We start from the raw sequence: 21,128 nt of genomic DNA on the forward strand, positions 1-21,128 counted from the left end.
AGAGAATGGGCGTTTAACGCCAGCTTCCCCCCCTTTTCTGGCGTTTGAATGCCAATAGTATTCCTCTCTGGGCTCTTACTGTCCTCAGAGGGATTTTGGATAGTGGTTTGGTTATCCTCTGTCAATTGTTCCTTTATTGACTTTTTGCTACTTTGAGCAGTGTTATTCAATGTCTTCCCACTCCTCAGTTGAACTGCTTGGCATTCTTCTGTTATCTGTTTAGATAGCTGCTGTTTTGCCTGATACAACTGTGATTCTATGTTCTTGTTAACAATTTTAGTCTCTTGGAGCATCTCTTTAAATTCTGCTAACTGTTTTGTCACCAGGTGTAATTGTTGAGTAAGCTCAACCATCTGTTCTTGAGGATTAGGATCAGTGGCTAATGCCATAACTTCTTCTTTTGTGGAGGTCTCATTGCTAGAGTACAAATGTTGATTTCTAGCAACAGTATCTATAAGCTCTTGAGCCTCCTCAATCGTCTTCCTCATATGTATAGATCCACCAGCTGAGTAGTCTAGAGACATCTGAGCTTTTTCTGTAAGCCCATAGTAAAAGACATGCTGGTAAAGACACAAGAGGACAAAAACTTACTGACCGACCTCACCAGCGTCTTCGGCACCCTCAGAAAACACAACATGAGACTTAACCCGACGAAGTGCACCTTCGCCGCAGAAGCCGGAAAGTTCTTAGGCTTCATGCTGACTCAAAGGGGCATCGAAGCGAACCCGGACAAATGCCAAGCGATACTCAATATGAAGAGCCCGACGTGTGTCAAGGAAGTGCAACAACTGAATGGAAGGCTAGCCGCACTATCAAGATTCTTGGCAGGATCAGCAATAAAGTCACTGCCTCTCTACTCACTCCTAAAGAAAGGGAAACCCTTCTCATGGACCCCAGAATGCGAAAAGGCCTTCCAAGAATTCAAGGAATTCCTCGGGCAGCCACCAATCCTAACCCGACCTCTAAAGGGAGAAGAACTCGTACTATACCTCTCGGTTGGACATCGAGCAGTCGCTTCAACATTAATACGAGAAAATGACCAAGGACAACACCCCATATACTTTGTAAGCAAGGCACTACAAGGGGCCGAATTAAACTATCAGAAGATAGAAAAGTTCGCCTACGCCCTAGTCTTCACAGCTCGGAGGCTTCGTCCCTACTTTCAAGCCCACACCATCAAAGTCCGGACAAACCAACCCATGAGACACATCCTCCAAAAAACAGACCTGGCAGGACGAATACTGCAATGGGCGGTGGAACTGTCCGAGTTCGACCTCCACTATGAAACCCGACTGCCATAAAGTCTCAGTATCTAGCCGACTTCATCGCAGAATACACTGAGACCCCTGGAACCCCACTCTCATGGAACCTATATGTCGACGGGTCCTCAAACAAAACTGGAAGTGGAGGGGTTATACTCGAAAGCGACCAAGGAACGCGGATAGAACTATCCCTAAAATTCGAGTTCCAAGCTTCAAACAACCAAGCCGAATACGAAGCCCTACTAGCAGGTCTAAAGCTAGCCGAAGAGGTCGGAGCCCGGAAAATCACAATCTTCAGCGACTCCCAGGTCGTCACATCACAAGTAAATGGAAGCTACCAGGCCAAAGACCCAACTATGAAAAAATACCTGACCAAACACAGGCACAATTACGCCACTTTCCAGAGATACAGATCCAACACATACCTCGGAACAAACCCCGGGCAGACGCCCTCTCAAAACTTGCCAGCACCAAACCAGGAGGCAACAACAGAAGTCTCCTCCAGGAAACCTTACAATCTCCCTCCGTGCTAAGAGAGGAAGAAACGCTAAATATATCAGACCAGCAGCAAGGATGGATGACCCCCATACTCAGCTACCTGAAGTCGGGAACTCTCCCCGCCGAAAGAAAGGAAGCCAAAGACTCACGAAAGACGCCCAGAATTACACACTAATTCACGACGTATTATACAGAAGAGATTCGCAAGCCCCCTCCTTAGGTGCGTCCCGACCTCAGAAACAAAGAGCGTCCTCGAAGAAGTCCACGGAGGCATGTGTGGGAACCACCTCGGAGCTCGGGCATTATCCAAGAAAGTAGTCCGAGCCGGGTTCTACTGGCCAACTTTGCAAAGAGACGCAACGGAGTTTGTGAAAATATGCCCCCCTGCCAAAAACACGCCAATTTTCACAAAGCACCACCCGAAGACCTTATCAGCATCACTGCACCATGGCCCTTCGCAAAATGGGGACTCGACCTACTCGGCCCATTCCCCCAAGGACCGGGGCAAGTCAAGTACCTCATAGTAGGGGTCGACTATTTCACGAAGTGGATCGAAGCTGAACCTTTAGCCACCATTACGGCTCAGAAAAGCCGGAAATTCCTATACAAAACATTGTCACAAGGTTCGGAGTCCCCTACTCCATTACCACAGACAATGGAACACAGTTCACGGACACAAGTTTTCAGAACTTGGTGGCCGAACTAAAAATCAAACAGCAATTCACCTCAGTCGAGCACCCACAAGCCACGGACAAGCAGAGGCCGCAAATAAAGTCATCTTGGCCGGGTTAAAACGAAGACTCCAAGAGGCCAAAGGGGCATGGGCCGAGGAGCTCCCCCAGGTATTATGGGCATATCGGACAACTCCACACTCTACAACGGGAGAATCGCCATTTCGACTAGCCTATGGGATGGAGGCAATGATTCCTATCGAAATAGATGAAGGGTCACCAAGAGTCATCTTCTACAACGAAGAAGGTAACCCGCAGGCACAAAAGGAAGAACTCGACCTCCTACCCGAGGTCCGAGAAAGAGCCCGAATCCGAGAAGAAGCCTTAAAACGGCGAACGGCCCTCAGATACAATCAGAAAGTAATAAAACGAAGCTTCTCCACTCACGACCTAATTCTAATCCGAAATGACATCGGAACACAAAAGTCGGGAGAAGGAAAGCTAGCCGCAAATTGGAAAGGACCCTACAAAGTAACTGAAGTCTTAGGAACAGGCTATTACAAGATATCCGACCTAGAAGGCAATGAGCTGCCCAGGGCCTGGCACGCCTGTAATCTAAAACGGTACTACAGCTAGAAAAATCTGACCCGAGGTGTACTCTTTTTCCCTACAGGGGTTTTTTAATGAGACACCCGGTCAGATAAGGCACCCGACCTAGTCAAGGGTAAACACTTTGTAAATATTCTTTCTTTCTTAATACTAATCAATTTTTCTATTTTCTTTTGTTCCTTCTCGTGATAAAACAAATCCTGAAAAAGTACCCCGTCAAGGCGCATTAATTTATGCTCGACAAAACGCAAAAATCATTTGCCAAGAGACCACACAAGGTCGGCAAAGATAAAGCGACGAGGTTCAAATTAATGTGAGAAGTTATAAAAGTAACTCTGAAAAAGGCTCAAAAAGCCAATAAAAGAGATTACAAAAATAACTTAAAAGGCCGACCAAAGACAAAGGTCGGACCAACAAAGGGTGTACTCGACCGCGCCACCCGAGGTCCGATAAAAAGCTCGGACCCGAGAAGGAAGCCTAAAAACGGCGAAAACAAAGATTTCGAAACGCCTACTAAAAGTTGCTATACAAAAACAACTAAAAAAGTACGAGCGAAAAACGAAATCAAGCGCTAGCTAAAGGTTGTTATCCAAAAACAACTAAAAAGCATAAAAGCGGAACAAAAAGTCAAACGGCGAAGACAAAGATTTCGAAAACGCTTACTAAAAAGTTGCTATACAAAAACAACTAAAAAAGTACGAGCGAAAAAACGAAATCAAACGCTAGCTAAAAAGTTGTTATCCAAAAACAACTAAAAAGCATAAAAGCGGAACAAACAAGTCAAAACGCGAACAAAAAACACCGCATAATAAGCTAAAAAAGTTACTACAAGTAGCTAAAAGCAAAAAAGGTGTCCAAAGCATCCACAGAAATCATCCAAAAAACAAAAGAGCCCACAGGCCGGGCAAAAACCCAACAGATAAAGGGATTACAGAGGATTAAGATCCTTCCCGGTCGCCGCATCAACAGAAGGCTGCGAAAGAAACATAGAAATCGGGACAGCATCGACAGCACCATCATCCCGGTTCAAAACCTCCGCACCAGACCCATCCCCGACCAAAGGTGAAGTCGGGTTCGCAACCGGAACCTCGGGACGGACACCGGAACCTTGGGGTCGGACACCGGAACCTCATCCTCGTTGGGAGCAGGAACAATCTCTCCCTCCACAACAACGTTATCCATACTAAATAAGCTCATATCCAGGTCAGGAGCAAGAACCCGGACCTGAGCCTTCAAATTTTCATACATAGCATCCATACCCTTCGCCACATGCCCTTCTAGCTCGTAAAAGTCATTCTGAGCAGATTGCAACTTCTCCTTCGTCTCCACAAGCTCGGCAAGTGCCCGAGTATAATTTTCCTTCGCTGCCTTCGCCATCCCCTCAGATGCATTCGCTGCCGCCACAGCCGCGGTAGCCTTAGCTTTCTCCTTCTCTAAAGATGCTTCCAACTCAGCAATCCTAGCAGCCTTCAGCTCACTAATCTTCTCGAGCTCGGACTGAGCCTTCTCAAGTCGGGAACTGGTCGCGCCAAGGGAGATTTCTTGAACTCTCGGGCAATAGCAGCATGAAGACTAGCCATCCGAACACAACTCCGCGCCATATACTGAAAATGGTGCTCCATAGACACATCATCAGTAGAAATAAAGGTCTGAGGGAGAATATGCTGTTCAATCCAACCAAGAGCATCGAAATCCTTGTCATTAAAACCCGCAGGCTCTTGAGAGGTCTTCTGCTTCTTGGGAGGAGGACCCGAGAACGGGGGAGGAGAAGAGGTAGCAGGCCCGGAGGTCGGAGGATCTTGAGTTATAGCTCGGAACTGGGGAGTCGGAATAGTCTTCGACCGAGTCTGAACACCCGCAGTAGACTTCTCCGGAGAAGATCGAGCAGAAGCCCCCCCAGCTTCAATATTCCGAGCGGCCACAGACTTCTTCGTCCGACGAAGATACTTCATGGAATCCGCCTGAGAAGACATCTCTGCAGAAATAAAAGAAAAGGAGTTACCACAACAGAAATTCCACCAAAACAAACAAGGCCAAATACTAAGAAAAAGATGAATCTCGAAAGAGGTCGGGAACTACCTAACTCGGAACGGAGAAGGCTTGGATCTCCCAACATTTCTTCGTATCCAAGTGAGGTGCCCGACCCCATAAACTGCTCACCACACCCACAAAAGCCTGCTCAACCTCATCTAGACTCTCAAAGGTATATTTAACAGACACTACATTCTCCTGCCAACAAGAGGAAAAGAAGGCTCCCCACTCTCATCTAGAAAGAAAGGTCGGACGTCTCCAGTAGCCCGGACCTTGAAGTAAAAGTTCTTGAAATCATGAAAAGACTCATCATAAGGGTACAAAACTTCCTTCCCTGGTTAGCCCTAAAAGAAACCCAAGATACCTTCCCTCCACCCGACCCCGGCTTCGTCAACACAAACAAATAGGAAAAAAGAGAAATAGAGGGAGGGACCCCCAAAAACTGACACAAAAGTTGAAACAACTTCAAAAACGCCCAAGAATTTGGATGGAGCTGCGTAGGGGCAAGGTTACAAGACCACAACACCTCGGACTCCAGGTCGGTAAAAGGAAGTCGGACACCCAGCTTAGAGAAAAAACAATCATAAGCATAAAAGAAGAGCTTCTCGGAACTCTCTAAAGGCGGAAAGCACACTCTCTCCTCGGAATCCGGGGCCACTAGTTCATAATCCCTCTCAGACTCTCTATTTTCACATATGCTACTGTGCCTACGGAACCTAGCTAAATATTCAGAATCTACCACAGAAGGGATTCTCAAAGGAAGAGGATCTACCCAACCAAGACCACTCGGAATCTTGGTCGACACCGCTTGAAGAACCTTTCGAGACATAAATTCCTACCTACAAAGAAGAATACAACAGAAAGCAAAAACCCATTCAGCAATACAAGAAAACAAAAACCCCGCGAAGAAAATGCAGCAACCCGGACCCGGAAAACACCAGAGAACAAAAAGAGCCCCCCCCATATACAAACAACAGCAATGGCGGCGCCTCTTTTTCGGGGCAACCCAGGCATAAAGAGACAAAACAAAGAGCCACACAAAGAACAGAAGCATATGATCACAAGAAAGTAAAAACATGGAAAACAAACCTGGAAAGTAGAAACGAAGGCGAGGAGCTCCGAGGCAAAAGAGAAACGAAGGCGGCAAGCTCCGGAAGCAAGAAGCACGAAACAACGGCGCAGAGGAAACCCCGGAAAAACGCACGGAAAGAATCAGGGAAGAAGAACAAAGAAAAAGAAGAAGCGGCGCTCGAAAAAGAGATGGCAAAAACTTAGAAAAACAAGAAAGGAACAGAATGAACGAAGAAAAAGGAAAGGGAGCGAATAAATAAAGCCTTCACGAAGGCCGGAACGAAAATCAAGGAAAAACGGTAAAAAAGCAATAAATGCAGAAACGGCCATTTTTTGAAAATTTGAAAAACTACTATGCCCGAGCTCGACCTCCCAAAAAGGACGAACTCAGGCAGGGGCACTGTTCATACCCTGACCGGGCTCCCCCAACTCGGTAAATCCATGAAAGGTCCGACCTCGTCCTAAGGCCCACGCCTAAAGGTCGGACCTCGGACATTAAAGGCAAGGAAGGCCCATCAGAAGGAGCGCAGCCCAAAACCTAAAGGCCGAAAAGGCCTAAGGAAGGCGGTTCCACAAAGATAGGGATAAAACTCCCGAAAGATAAGATAAGATAAGAATATCTTATCCAGGGAAGATCACAGCCAACTACTATAAATACACTGGAACACCCAGGTATGAGATTCATTCCATATTCTACACATATCTGCTTGGACCCATGCTAACTTAAGCATCGGAGTGTCATTGCAGGTACAACCACCAACCGCTCGGCACATCAAGCTCGGGTCCCAGAACCCTCACCTCGGGCCTCTCCAAGACGGCCGAGCTACACGTTTCAGGTAACCCTCGGAACATTGGCGCCGTTGCCGGGGAACCTGGAAGTCATCCCTCTATCATGGCGGACGACCCTCACAACAATGATCGCGCTGCATCTGAACTAGAGGAAGAAATTGACACCGGAGAACGACCGGACAGCCCTCTATCACCACGCACTCCAGGAGGAAACAAACAGAATCGCCCAAAGACATCACTCCCAAACAAAGATCCACCGAATCCCGAAAGAGGGAAGAGCTCGGAAATCCTGGAAACAGTCCGGGAACAACAACACCGGCTGAAACAACTTGAAGAGGACATAAAGAAGCAGAAAGAAACTGAACAAGATCTGAGAAGGGAGACTCGAAAGCGCAGAGAATTAGAGGAAAAACTGCGGAAAATAGAGGCCAATCTGAAAGACCGGACAGAACGCGGCACCACCCCCGAAGGCAACCATGATCCCTTCACGCAAGAGATCATGAAGGAGAAGGTACCGCGAAACTTCAAACCACCCGACATGGATCTCTACGACGGCACCACCGATCCAAGCCACCACCTCAGCAACTTCAGGAGCAGAATGTACCTAGTCGACGCCTCCGACGCAATTCGGTGCAAAGCCTTCCCCACCACTCTCACCAAGTCGGCCATGAAGTGGTTCGACAACCTGCCACCAAGATCAATCACCAGCTTCGAAGACCTAACCAAAAAATTCCTAACAAGGTTCTCTATTCAAAAGGACAAGGCAAAACATGCCCCCAGTCTACTCGGGATCAAACAGGGTAACCAAGAAACTCTCCGAGAATACATGGAGCGATTCAACAAAGCCTGCCTGGACATACAACACTTGCCCACTGAAGCAGCCATCATGGGACTAGCAAACGGTCTAAAAGAGGGACCGTTTAGCCAATCCCTATCCAAACGATACCCGACCTCCTTATACGAGGTGCAGGAGCGGGCAGAAAAATATATCAATATGGAGGAAACCTCCCAGCTAAGAGACTCTTCTAGGAAGGAAGCAACCTACCCACTCCGAGATCGAGATCGGGAACAGAAAAAGAAAGAAGAATCCAACTCGGACAAGCCCCGGAAGTACCACAACTACACCCCCCTCCGAGTCTTCCTGGTAGATGTCTATAGAGAAGTATGCCACACCGAAAAGATCCCACCGCCCCGACCGCTAAAACACAAGAGAGCGGGAAGAGATCGGTCCGAATACTGTGAATATCACAAACTCTACGGACATTCTACTAACGACTGCTACGACCTAAAAAATGTCATAGAAAAGCTGGCCAGAGAAGGAAAACTCGACAAATACATAGCAGAGAAAGGAGAAGAAACCAGGAAGAGAAGGCGGGGAGATAACGAAGGTCGGGCCGAACAAAACCCACGAACTCCTGATAGACACGTTCACATGATAAATGGAGGTTTTGCAGGCGGAGGAACATCCAGATCCTCGCGAAAAAGACACCTCAAGGAAGTCTATCATGTCCGAGAAGACAGTCCCCTGCCCGAGTTACCTACTATCTCATTTACCCGAGAAGATGCTCAAGGGATAATTCCCGGGCACGACGATCCGATGGTAGTCACCATTATCCTAGCAAACGCCAACTTACATCGAACCCTGATTGACCAGGGAAGCTCAGCAGATATCCTGTTCAAATCGGCATTCGACAAGCTCGGACTTGAAGAAAAAGAACTAAAGGCCTATCCTACCGACCTATTTGGGCTAGGGGATACCCCGATCCATCCCTTAGGATACATCTCGCTACACACTACCTTTGGAAAAGGCGAACAATCTAAAACATTAAGCATCGACTACATTATAGTCGACGTCACTTCGGCATACAATGCCCTCATTGGGCGACCAACCCTAAACAGACTAGGGGCTATAGTCTCGACCCCACACCTCTGTATGAAGTTCCCTACCGCAAAAGGAATCGCTACTCTAAAAGGCGACCAAAAACTAGCGCGGCGATGCTATAACGAAAGCCTGAGCCTGAAAGGGAAAGAGGTCAACACGATAGAACTCGGACGAGTTCAGTCCCGAGAAGATCTTCGACCACAACCAGAGGGAGAAACCGAACAAGTCCAGATTGGGAACACACCTGAAAAAATCACAAACATAGGGGCGAACCTCAAAACGGGCCTAAAAAAGGAACTCATAAACCTCTTAAAGGAAAACTCCGACCTCTTCGCCTGGAAAGCCTCCGACATGCCAGGAATAAATCCCGACCTGGTGTGCCATAAGCTATCAGTTTACCCGGGATCCCGACCTGTCCAACAAAGACGTCGGAAGCTCGGACCCGAGCGTATGCAAGCAATAGGAGAACAAGTACAAGCACTACTAGATGCATGATTCATTAGGGAAGTAAAATACCCCCTATGGCTTGCAAACGTGGTCCTGGTAAAAAAGTCCAACGGAAAATGGAGGATGTGCGTCGATTACACAGATCTCAACAAAGCCTGCCCCAAAGACCCATATCCACTACCAAACATCGACGCTTTAGTAGACGCAGCCTCAGGCTACAGATATCTCTCCTTCATGGATGCATACTCGGGATACAATCAAATCCCGATGTACGAACCCGACCAAGAAAAGACCTCGTTCATAGCCCCAAGGGCAAACTACTGCTACGTAGTAATGCCCTTCGGGCTGAAGAACGCAGGGGCAACCTACCAGAGGCTAATGAACAAAGTGTTCTCAGAGCACATCGGACTACAGCTAGAGGTGTACGTCGACGACATGCTGGTAAAGACACAAGAGGACAAAAACTTACTGACCGACCTCACCAGCGTCTTCGGCACCCTCAGAAAACACAACATGAGACTTAACCCGACGAAGTGCACCTTCGCCGCAGAAGCCGGAAAGTTCTTAGGCTTCATGCTGACTCAAAGGGGCATCGAAGCGAACCCGGACAAATGCCAAGCGATACTCAATATGAAGAGCCCGACGTGTGTCAAGGAAGTGCAACAACTGAATGGAAGGCTAGCCGCACTATCAAGATTCTTGGCAGGATCAGCAATAAAGTCACTGCCTCTCTACTCACTCCTAAAGAAAGGGAAACCCTTCTCATGGACCCCAGAATGCGAAAAGGCCTTCCAAGAATTCAAGGAATTCCTCGGGCAGCCACCAATCCTAACCCGACCTCTAAAGGGAGAAGAACTCGTACTATACCTCTCGGTTGGACATCGAGCAGTCGCTTCAGCATTAATACGAGAAAATGACCAAGGACAACACCCCATATACTTTGTAAGCAAGGCACTACAAGGGGCCGAATTAAACTATCAGAAGATAGAAAAGTTCGCCTACGCCCTAGTCTTCACAGCTCGGAGGCTCCGTCCCTACTTTCAAGCCCACACCATCAAAGTCCGGACAAACCAACCCATGAGACACATCCTCCAAAAAACAGACCTGGCAGGACGAATACTGCAATGGGCGGTGGAACTGTCCGAGTTCGACCTCCACTATGAAACCCGGACTGCCATAAAGTCTCAGTATCTAGCCGACTTCATCGCAGAATACACTGAGACCCCTGGAACCCCACTCTCATGGAACCTATATGTCGACGGGTCCTCAAACAAAACTGGAAGTGGAGCCGGGGTTATACTCGAAAGCGACCAAGGAACGCGGATAGAACTATCCCTAAAATTCGAGTTCCAAGCTTCAAACAACCAAGCCGAATACGAAGCCCTACTAGCAGGTCTAAAGCTAGCCGAAGAGGTCGGAGCCCGGAAAATCACAATCTTCAGCGACTCCCAGGTCGTCACATCACAAGTAAATAGAAGCTACCAGGCCAAAGACCCAACTATGAAAAAATACCTGGACCAAACACAGGCACAATTACGCCACTTTCCAGAGATACAGATCCAACACATACCTCGGGAACAAAACGCCCGGGCAGACGCCCTCTCAAAACTTGCCAGCACCAAACCAGGAGGCAACAACAGAAGTCTCCTCCAGGAAACCTTACAATCTCCCTCCGTGCTAGGAGAGGAAGAAACGCTAAATATATCAGACCAGCAGCAAGGATGGATGACCCCCATACTCAGCTACCTGAAGTCGGGAACTCTCCCCGCCGAAAGAAAGGAAGCCAAAAGACTCACGAAAGACGCCCAGAATTACACACTAATTCACGACGTATTATACAGAAGAGGATTCGCAAGCCCCCTCCTTAGGTGCGTCCCGACCTCAGAAACAAAGAGCGTCCTCGAAGAAGTCCACGGAGGCATGTGTGGAAACCACCTCGGAGCTCGGGCATTATCCAAGAAAGTAGTCCGAGCCGGGTTCTACTGGCCAACTTTGCAAAGAGACGCAACGGAGTTTGTGAAAATATGCCCCCTGCCAAAAACACGCCAATTTTCACAAAGCACCACCCGAAGACCTTATCAGCATCACTGCACCATGGCCCTTCGCAAAATGGGGACTCGACCTACTCGGCCCATTCCCCCAAGGACCGGGGCAAGTCAAGTACCTCATAGTAGGGGTCGACTATTTCACGAAGTGGATCGAAGCTGAACCTTTAGCCACCATTACGGCTCAGAAAAGCCGGAAATTCCTATACAAAAACATTGTCACAAGGTTCGGAGTCCCCTACTCCATTACCACAGACAATGGAACACAGTTCACGGACACAAGTTTTCAGAACTTGGTGGCCGAACTAAAAATCAAACAGCAATTCACCTCAGTCGAGCACCCACAAGCCAACGGACAAGCAGAGGCCGCAAATAAAGTCATCTTGGCCGGGTTAAAACGAAGACTCCAAGAGGCCAAAGGGGCATGGGCCGAGGAGCTCCCCCAGGTATTATGGGCATATCGGACAACTCCACACTCTACAACGGGAGAATCGCCATTTCGACTAGCCTATGGGATGGAGGCAATGATTCCTATCGAAATAGATGAAGGGTCACCAAGAGTCATCTTCTACAACGAAGAAGGTAACCCGCAGGCACAAAAGGAAGAACTCGACCTCCTACCCGAGGTCCGAGAAAGAGCCCGAATCCGAGAAGAAGCCTTAAAACGGCGAACGGCCCTCAGATACAATCAGAAAGTAATAAAACGAAGCTTCTCCACTCACGACCTAATTCTAATCCGAAATGACATCGAAACACAAAAGTCGGGAGAAGGAAAGCTAGCCGCAAATTGGAAAGGACCCTACAAAGTAACTGAAGTCTTAGGAACAGGCTATTACAAGATATCCGACCTAGAAGGCAATGAGCTGCCCAGGGCCTGGCACGCCTGTAATCTAAAACGGTACTACAGCTAGAAAAATCTGACCCGAGGTGTACTCTTTTTCCCTACAGGGGTTTTTTAATGAGACACCCGGTCAGATAAGGCACCCGACCTAGTCAAGGGTAAACACTTTGTAAATATTCTTTCTTTCTTAATACTAATCAAATTTTTCTATTTTCTTTTGTTCCTTCTCGTGATAAAACAAATCCTGAAAAAGTACCCCGTCAAGGCGCATTAATTTATGCTCGACAAAACGCAAAAAATCATTTGCCAAGAGACCACACAAGGTCGGCAAAGATAAAGCGACGAGGTTCAAATTAATGTGAGAAGTTATAAAAGTAACTCTGAAAAAGGCTCAAAAAAGCCAAATAAAAAGAGATTACAAAAATAACTTAAAAGGCCGACCAAAGACAAAGGTCGGACCAACAAAGGGTGTACTCGACCGCGCCACCCGAGGTCCGATAAAAAGCTCGGACCCGAGAAGGAAGCCTAAAAACGGCGAAAACAAAGATTTCGAAAACGCCTACTAAAAAGTTGCTATACAAAAACAACTAAAAAAGTACGAGCGAAAAAACGAAATCAAGCGCTAGCTAAAAGGTTGTTATCCAAAAACAACTAAAAAGCATAAAAGCGGAACAAAAAAGTCAAAACGGCGAAGACAAAGATTTCGAAAACGCTTACTAAAAAGTTGCTATACAAAAACAACTAAAAAAGTACGAGCGAAAAAACGAAATCAAATGCTAGCTAAAAAGTTGTTATCCAAAAACAACTAAAAAGCATAAAAGCGGAACAAACAAGTCAAAACGCGAACAAAAAACACCGCATAATAAGCTAAAAAAGTTACTACAAGTAGCTAAAAGCAAAAAAGGTGTCCAAAGCATCCACAGAAATCATCCAAAAAACAAAAGAGCCCACAGGCCGGGCAAAAACCCAACAGATAAAGGGATTACAGAGGATTAAGATCCTTCCCGGTCGCCGCATCAACAGAAGGCTGCGAAAGAAACATAGAAATCGGGACAGCATCGACAGCACCATCATCCCGGTTCAAAACCTCCGCACCAGACCCATCCCCGACCAAAGGTGAAGTCGGGTTCGCAACCGGAACCTCGGGGACGGACACCGGAACCTTGGGGTCGGACACCGGAACCTCATCCTCGTTGGGAGCAGGAACAATCTCTCCCTCCACAACAACGTTATCCATACTAAATAAGCTCATATCCAGGTCAGGAGCAAGAACCCGGACCTGAGCCTTCAAATTTTCATACATAGCATCCATACCCTTCGCCACATGCCCTTCTAGCTCGTAAAAGTCATTCTGAGCAGATTGCAACTTCTCCTTCGTCTCCACAAGCTCGGCAAGTGCCCGAGTATAATTTTCCTTTGCTGCCTTCGCCATCCCCTCAGATGCATTCGCTGCCGCCACAGCCGCGGTAGCCTTAGCTTTCTCCTTCTCTAAAGATGCTTCCAACTCAGCAATCCTAGCAGCCTTCAGCTCACTAATCTTCTCGAGCTCGGACTGAGCCTTCTCAAGTCGGGAACTGGTCGCGCCAAGGGGAGATTTCTTGAACTCTCGGGCAATAGCAGCATGAAGACTAGCCATCCGAACACAACTCCGCGCCATATACTGAAAATGGTGCTCCATAGACACATCATCAGTAGAAATAAAGGTCTGAGGGAGAATATGCTGTTCAATCCAACCAAGAGCATCGAAATCCTTGTCATTAAAACCCGCAGGCTCTTGAGAGGTCTTCTGCTTCTTGGGAGGAGGACCCGAGAACGGGGGAGGAGAAGAGGTAGCAGGCCCGGAGGTCGGAGGATCTTGAGTTATAGCTCGGAACTGGGGAGTCGGAATAGTCTTCGACCGAGTCTGAACACCCGCAGTAGACTTCTCCGGAGAAGATCGAGCAGAAGCCCCCCCAGCTTCAATATTCCGAGCGGCCACAGACTTCTTCGTCCGACGAAGATACTTCATGGAATCCGCCTGAGAAGACATCTCTGCAGAAATAAAAGAAAAGGAGTTACCACAACAGAAATTCCACCAAAACAAACAAGGCCAAAATACTAAGAAAAAGATGAATCTCGAAAGAGGTCGGGAACTACCTAACTCGGAACGGAGAAGGCTTGGATCTCCCAACATTTTCTTCGTATCCAAGTGAGGTGCCCGACCCCATAAACTGCTCACCACACCCACAAAAGCCTGCTCAACCTCATCTAGACTCTCAAAGGTATATTTAACAGACACTACATTCTCCTGCCAACAAAGAGGAAAAGAAGGCTCCCCACTCTCATCTAGAAAGAAAGGTCGGACGTCTCCAGTAGCCCGGACCTTGAAGTAAAAGTTCTTGAAATCATGAAAGACTCATCATAAAGGGTACAAAACTTCCTTCCCTGGTTAGCCCTAAAAGAAACCCAAGATACCTTCCCTCCACCCGACCCCGGCTTCGTCAACACAAACAAATAGGAAAAAAGAGAAATAGAGGGAGGGACCCCCAAAAACTGACACAAAAGTTGAAACAACTTCAAAAACGCCCAAGAATTTGGATGGAGCTGCGTAGGGGCAAGGTTACAAGACCACAACACCTCGGACTCCAGGTCGGTAAAAGGAAGTCGGACACCCAGCTTAGAGAAAAAACAATCATAAGCATAAAAGAAGAGCTTCTCGGAACTCTCTAAAGGCGGAAAGCACACTCTCTCCTCGGAATCCGGGGCCACTAGTTCATAATCCCTCTCAGACTCTCTATTTTCACATATGCTACTGTGCCTACGGAACCTAGCTAAATATTCAGAATCTACCACAGAAGGGATTCTCAAAGGAAGAGGATCTACCCAACCAAGACCACTCGGAATCTTGGTCGACACCGCTTGAAGAACCTTTCGAGACATAAATTCCTACCTACAAAGAAGAATACAACAGAAAGCAAAAACCCATTCAGCAATACAAGAAAACAAAAACCCCGCGAAGAAAATGCAGCAACCCGGACCCGGAAAACACCAGAGAACAAAAAGAGCCCCCCCATATACAAACAACAGCAATGGCGGCGCCTCTTTTTCGAGGCAACCCAGGCATAAAGAGACAAAACAAAGAGCCACACAAAGAACAGAAGCATATGATCACAAGAAAGTAAAAACATGGAAAACAAACCTGGAAAGTAGAAACGAAGGCGAGGAGCTCCGAGGCAAAAGAGAAACGAAGGCGGCAAGCTCCGGAAGCAAGAAGCACGAAACAACGGCGCAGAGGAAACCCCGGAAAAACGCACGGAAAGAATCAGGGAAGAAGAACAAAGAAAAAGAAGAAGCGGCGCTCGAAAAAGAGATGGCGAAAACTTAGAAAAACAAGAAAGGAACAGAATGAACGAAAAAAGGAAAGGGAGCGAATAAATAAAGCCTTCACGAAGGCCGGAACGAAAATCAAGGAAAAACGGTAAAAAAGCAATAAATGCAGAAACGGCCATTTTTTGAAAATTTGAAAAACTACTATGCCCGAGCTCGACCTCCCAAAAAGGACGAACTCAGGCAGGGGCACTGTTCATACCCTGACCGGGCTCCCCCAACTCGGTAAATCCATGAAAGGTCCGACCTCGTCCTAAGGCCCACGCCTAAAGGTCGGACCTCGGACATTAAAGGCAAGGAAGGCCCATCAGAAGGAGCGCAGCCCAAAACCTAAAGGCCGAAAAGGCCTAAGGAAGGCGGTTCCACAAAGATAGGGATAAAACTCCCGAAAGATAAGATAAGATAAGAATATCTTATCCAGGGAAGATCACAGCCAACTACTATAAATACACTGGAACACCCAGGTATGAGATTCATTCCATATTCTACACATATCTGCTTGGACCCATGCTAACTTAAGCATCGGAGTGTCATTGCAGGTACAACCACCAACCGCTCGGCACATCAAGCTCGGGTCCCAGAACCCTCACCTCGGGCCTCTCCAAGACGGCCGAGCTACACGTTTCAGGTAACCCTCGGAACAGGAGGTATACAGATGCTACTCCCATATGCAGCTGTAATGGGGTTAGCATATGACCCCAGAGTCCTTTTGGACTGTTCATTCCCATTTATGTCCATGATGGAGAAAAGGGAATTGATGTGAATAGTAAGCAAGATATATATGTATATATATTTTTTTGAAAAGAGGAAAGATAAAAACAACAAAGAGACACCAAACTTAAAATTTTTCAGAAAATCAAACATGAATTTTCGAAAACCTAAAGAAAAACACAAAGAAGACACCAAACTTAGAATTTTTAAAAGATAAAAAAGGACTAAGAACAAGTAATTTCGAAAAATTAAAAGAAAAACAAAAGCATGCGATTGACACCAAACTTAAAATATGAAATTATACTCAAATAAAAGACTTTAAACTAATAAAATAAAACAGTCCTAATCTAAGTAACAAAATAAACCGTTAGTTGTCCAAACTCGAACAATCCCCGGCAACGGCACCAAAAACTTGGTGCACGAAATTGCAATCACACTTTTGCAATCCCGCACAACTAACCAGCAAGTGCATTGGGTCGTCCAAGTAATACCTTACGTGAGTAAGGGTCGATCCCACGGAGATTGTCGGCTTGAAGCAAGCTATGGTTATTTTGTAACTCTTAGTCAGGATATCAAAAATTATCAGGATTGATTGTGAAAAGCAAAAGAACATGAAATAAGTACTTGTTTTGCAGTAATGGAGAATAGGTTGAGGTTTTGGAGATGCTCTGTCTTCTGAACTTCTGCTTTCCTACTGTCTTCTTCTTCAAGCACGCAAGGCTCCTTCCATGGCAAGCTGTATGTAGGGTTTCACCGTTGTCAATGGCTACCTCCCATCCTCTCAGTGAAAATGTTCAACGCGCTCTGTCACAGCACGGCTATTCATCTATCGGTTCTCAATCGGGTTGGAATAGAATCCAGTGATTCTTTTGCGTCTGTCACTAACGCCCAGCCTTCAGGAGTTTGAAGCTCATCACAGTCATTCAATCATTGAATCCTACTCAGAATACCACAGACAAGGTTTAGACCTTCCGGATTCTCTTGAATGCCGCCATCAATTCTAGCTTATACCACGAAGATTCCAGTTAAGGGATCCAAGAGATATCTACTCAATCTAAGGTAGAACGGAGGTGGTTGTCAGGCACACGTTCATAGTTGAGAATGATGATGAGTGTCACGGATAATCACATTCATCAGGTTTAAGAACAAGTAATATCTTAGAACGGAAGCAAGCATGATTGAATGAAAAACAGTAGTAATTGCATTAATCCATCAAGACACAGCAGAGCTCCTCACCCCCAACCATGGGGTTTAGAAACTCATACTGTAGAAGATACAATGAGAAACGTGTAAAGTGTCATGAAGTACAGATACAATGTCAAAAGATCCTATTAATAGTGAACTAGTGATCTAGGGTTTACAGAAATGAGTAAATGACAGAAAAATCCACTTCCGGGCCCACTTGGTGTGTGCTTGGGCTGAGCATTTAAGCATTTTCGTGTAGAGACTCTTCCTGGAGTTAAACGCAAGCTTTTATGCCAGTTTGGGCGTTTAACTCCAATTTTTATGCCAGTTCCAGCGTTAAACGCTGGGAATTCTGAAGCTGATTTGCAACGCCGGTTTGGGCCATCAAATCTCGGGCAAAGTATGGACTATTATACATTGCTGGAAAGCCCAGGATGTCTACTTTCCAATGCCATTAAGAGCGCGCCAATTGGGTTTTTGTAGCTCCAGAAAATCCACTTAGAATGCAGGAAGGTCAGAATCCAACAGCATCTGCAGTCCTTTTCAGTCTCTGAATCAGATTTTTGCTCAGGTCCCTCAATTTCAGCCAGAAAATACCTGAAATCACAGAAAAATACACAAACTCATAGTAAAGTCCAGAAAAGTGAATTTTAACTAAAAACTAATAAAAATGTAATAAAAACTAACTAAAATATACTAAAAACATACTGAAAACAATGCCAAAATGTGTATAAATTATCCGCTCATCACTCTTCATTTGGAGTATCGCTTGACACTTTTTGGGGTTGGCCTCCACCCCTCTCAAGGTTATCATAAACCCCAGAAACTTCCCGGCTTCCATGGCAAAGGCACACTTAAGCGGGTTAAGCCTCATGCCGTGTTGACGGAGGGAAGCAATCCTGCGTCTTATGTCCATAGCCCTTATGATAATCACAATAGAGGCTCTTGTTCACCTTGGTTCGGTTCTCTAGAGGTCGGGGCTTCGACAAGATTCCCTTCTCGGCTATTGATGAGCGGATAATTTATACGCTTTTTGGCATTGTTTTTAGTATGTTTTTAGTATGATTTAGTTAGTTTTTAGTATATTTTTATTAGTTTTTAGTTAAAATTCACTTTTTTGGACTTTACTATGAGTTTGTGTGTTTTTTTGTGATTTCAGGTATTTTCTGGCTGAAATTGAGGGATCTGAGCAAAAATCTGATTTAGAGGCTGAAAAGGACTGCAGATGCTGTTGGATTCTGACCTCCCTGCACTCGAAGTGGATTTTCTGGAGCTACAGAAGCCCAATTGGCGCGCTCTTAATGGCATTGGAAAGTAGACATCCTGGGCTTTCCAGCAATGTATAATAGTCCATACTTTGCCCGAGATTTGATGGCCCAAACCGGCGTTGCAAATCAGCCTCAGAATTTCCAGCGTTTAACGCTGGAACTGGCATAAAACTTGGAGTTAAACGCCCAAACTGGCATGAAAGCTGGCGTTTAACTCCAGAAAAGGTCTCTACACATAAAAGCTTCAATGCTCAGCCCAAGCACACACTAAGTGGACCCAGAAGTGGATTTTTACGTCATTTACTCATTTCTGTATACCCTAGGTTACTAGTTCACTATTAATAGGATCTTTTGACATTGTATCTGTACCTCATGACACTTTACACGTTTCTTTGTGTACCTTCCACGGCATGAGTCTCTAAACCCCATGGTTGGGGGTGAGGAGCTCTGCTGTGTCTTGATGGATTAATGCAATTACTACTATTTCTTATTCAATCATGCTTGCTTCCGTTCTAAGATATCACTTGTTCTTAACCCGGATGAATGTGATGATCCGTGACACTCATCATATTCTCAACTATGAACGCGTGCCTGATAACCACCTCCGTTTTACCTTAGATTGAGTAGATGTCTCTTGGATTCCTTAATCAGAATCTTCGTGGTATAAGCTAGAACTGATGGCGGCATTCAAGAGAATCCGGAAGGTCTAAACCTTGTCTGTGGTATTCTGAGTAGGATTCAATGATTGAATGACTGTGACGAGCTTCAAACTCCTGAAGGCGGGGCGTTAGTGACAGACGCAAAAGAATCACTGGATTCTATTCCGGCCTGATTGAGAACCGACAGATGGATAGCCGTGCCGTGACAGGGTGCGTTGAACATTTCCACTGAGAGGATGGGAGGTAGCCACTGACAACGGTGAAACCCTTGCATACAGCTTGCCATGGAAGGAGCCTTGCGTGTTTGAAGAAGAAGACAGTAGGAAAGCAGAGATTCAGAAGACAGAGCATCTCCAAAGCCTCAACCTATTCTCCATCACTGCAAAACAAGTACTTATTTCATGTTCTTTTGCTTTTCACAATCAATCCTGATAATTTCTGATATCCTGACTAAGATTTACAAGATAACCATAGCTTGCTTCAAGCCGACAATCTCCGTGGGATCGACCCTTACTCACGTAAGGTATTACTTGGACGACCCAGTGCACTTGCTGGTTAGTTGTGCGGGGTTGCAAAAGTGTGATTGCAATTTCGTGCACTAGCTATCTGCTGATAAACTTCTATGATGGGGACGGTGAGAGGGGTGTAATTGGTGAACTTTTTGACTCGAGTAAACGGCCTGGATGTCTTGCTCGGACCGTCGTCTCTGGCATGCTCCTTCTGTCTTTCTCTGCCACGGTGATGCCAAGGTTGATTGTAGGAGGGTTGCCACTTGTTGGCAGCCACGACTTGACTGACTTCTTCATCGTTGATATATTCCCTGGCTACGCTTTGGATCTCCTGCATCATCCACACCGGCTTCAAGGTGAGATGCTTCCTGAAATCCTCATTCGGGAGTCTGTTCATCAAACACAAACTAGCCATCGAGTCGGTTAGGCCGTCAATCTCCAAACACTCATCGTTGAAACGGTCCAAATATTTTCTAGTCGGCTTGCCGGGCCTTTGTGTCACCCCGAGTAAGTTGATCGGGTGTTTCGCCTTCGCAATTTGGGTATTAAATTGGGCTAAGAAAGCACAGCTAATGTCCAAAAACCTGGCGATAGAACCTTGCGGGAGGCTATTAAACCACAGTATTGCAGGTCCCGCCAAGGTGACTGGGAAAGCGCGACACCTGACTTCCTCGCCTACCCCCTCCAAATTCATTCTGGCCTCGAAGGCCGTTAGATGCTCCTGTGGGTCATGCGTTCCATCGTACCTCATATCCGTCGGCTTATCAAAGTGCTTTGGTAGCAGGACCTCGAGGATGGAATGGTGGAAGGGGGTTGCTCCCATGATCACGAGTCGTCGTGTTCTCCTCGTTCTTTCTCCGTCGTCTTCCCGATCTCACCCAGCGGCGCGAGTCCCTCTAGATCGGGTGTAGATCAAAGTGTCGTGCCATCTTTTGGGGCGTTCCCGGTCTTCCCGGCTACTTTCAGATTCAGATCTCGGGTTGGGTATGCGCTGGGAGAAACTTCTGTGAGAAGTTCTTCCCCGGCTATTGGGAGACGGGGAATAGCTGGGATCGGAAGTTTGTTGACGGTGCTCCTGATCTGCTAGCTGGCACTCTAGGTTCTGCACCCTATGGCGCAGTTCCTGCATTATCCTGGTGTTATCACTGCCAGTTCCCCAGAAGGGGCGTCTCTCTTGGGATCGTAAAGATGGCTCGGGTCGTCGAGGAGGGGACCTCGTGCGTCCCCGAGAGGAAGCCACGGAGGCTGCCCCCCTCAGATTGGCCTTGCCGCCCGGGTCCGCAG

The 21,128-nt window shown here is 46.6% G+C and overlaps 1 protein-coding gene across 1 annotated transcript in view; it reads right to left on the reverse strand.

Moving 5' to 3' along the window:
• The window catches only part of LOC130934537 (uncharacterized), a 47,881-nt gene extending 27,214 nt beyond the window's left edge, over positions 1–20,667 (reverse strand). Inside the window, exon 1 of the mRNA XM_057864098.1 lies at positions 19,954–20,667. Coding sequence (XP_057720081.1) covers positions 19,954–20,667 — 714 coding nt within the window. The remainder of the gene's footprint in view (positions 1–19,953) is intronic.
• Between the last annotated feature and the right edge of the window lie 461 nt (positions 20,668–21,128).

Source organism: Arachis stenosperma, chromosome 6, assembly GCF_014773155.1.
Source record: "Arachis stenosperma cultivar V10309 chromosome 6, arast.V10309.gnm1.PFL2, whole genome shotgun sequence".
NCBI classification, from domain to species: Eukaryota; Viridiplantae; Streptophyta; class Magnoliopsida; order Fabales; family Fabaceae; genus Arachis; species Arachis stenosperma.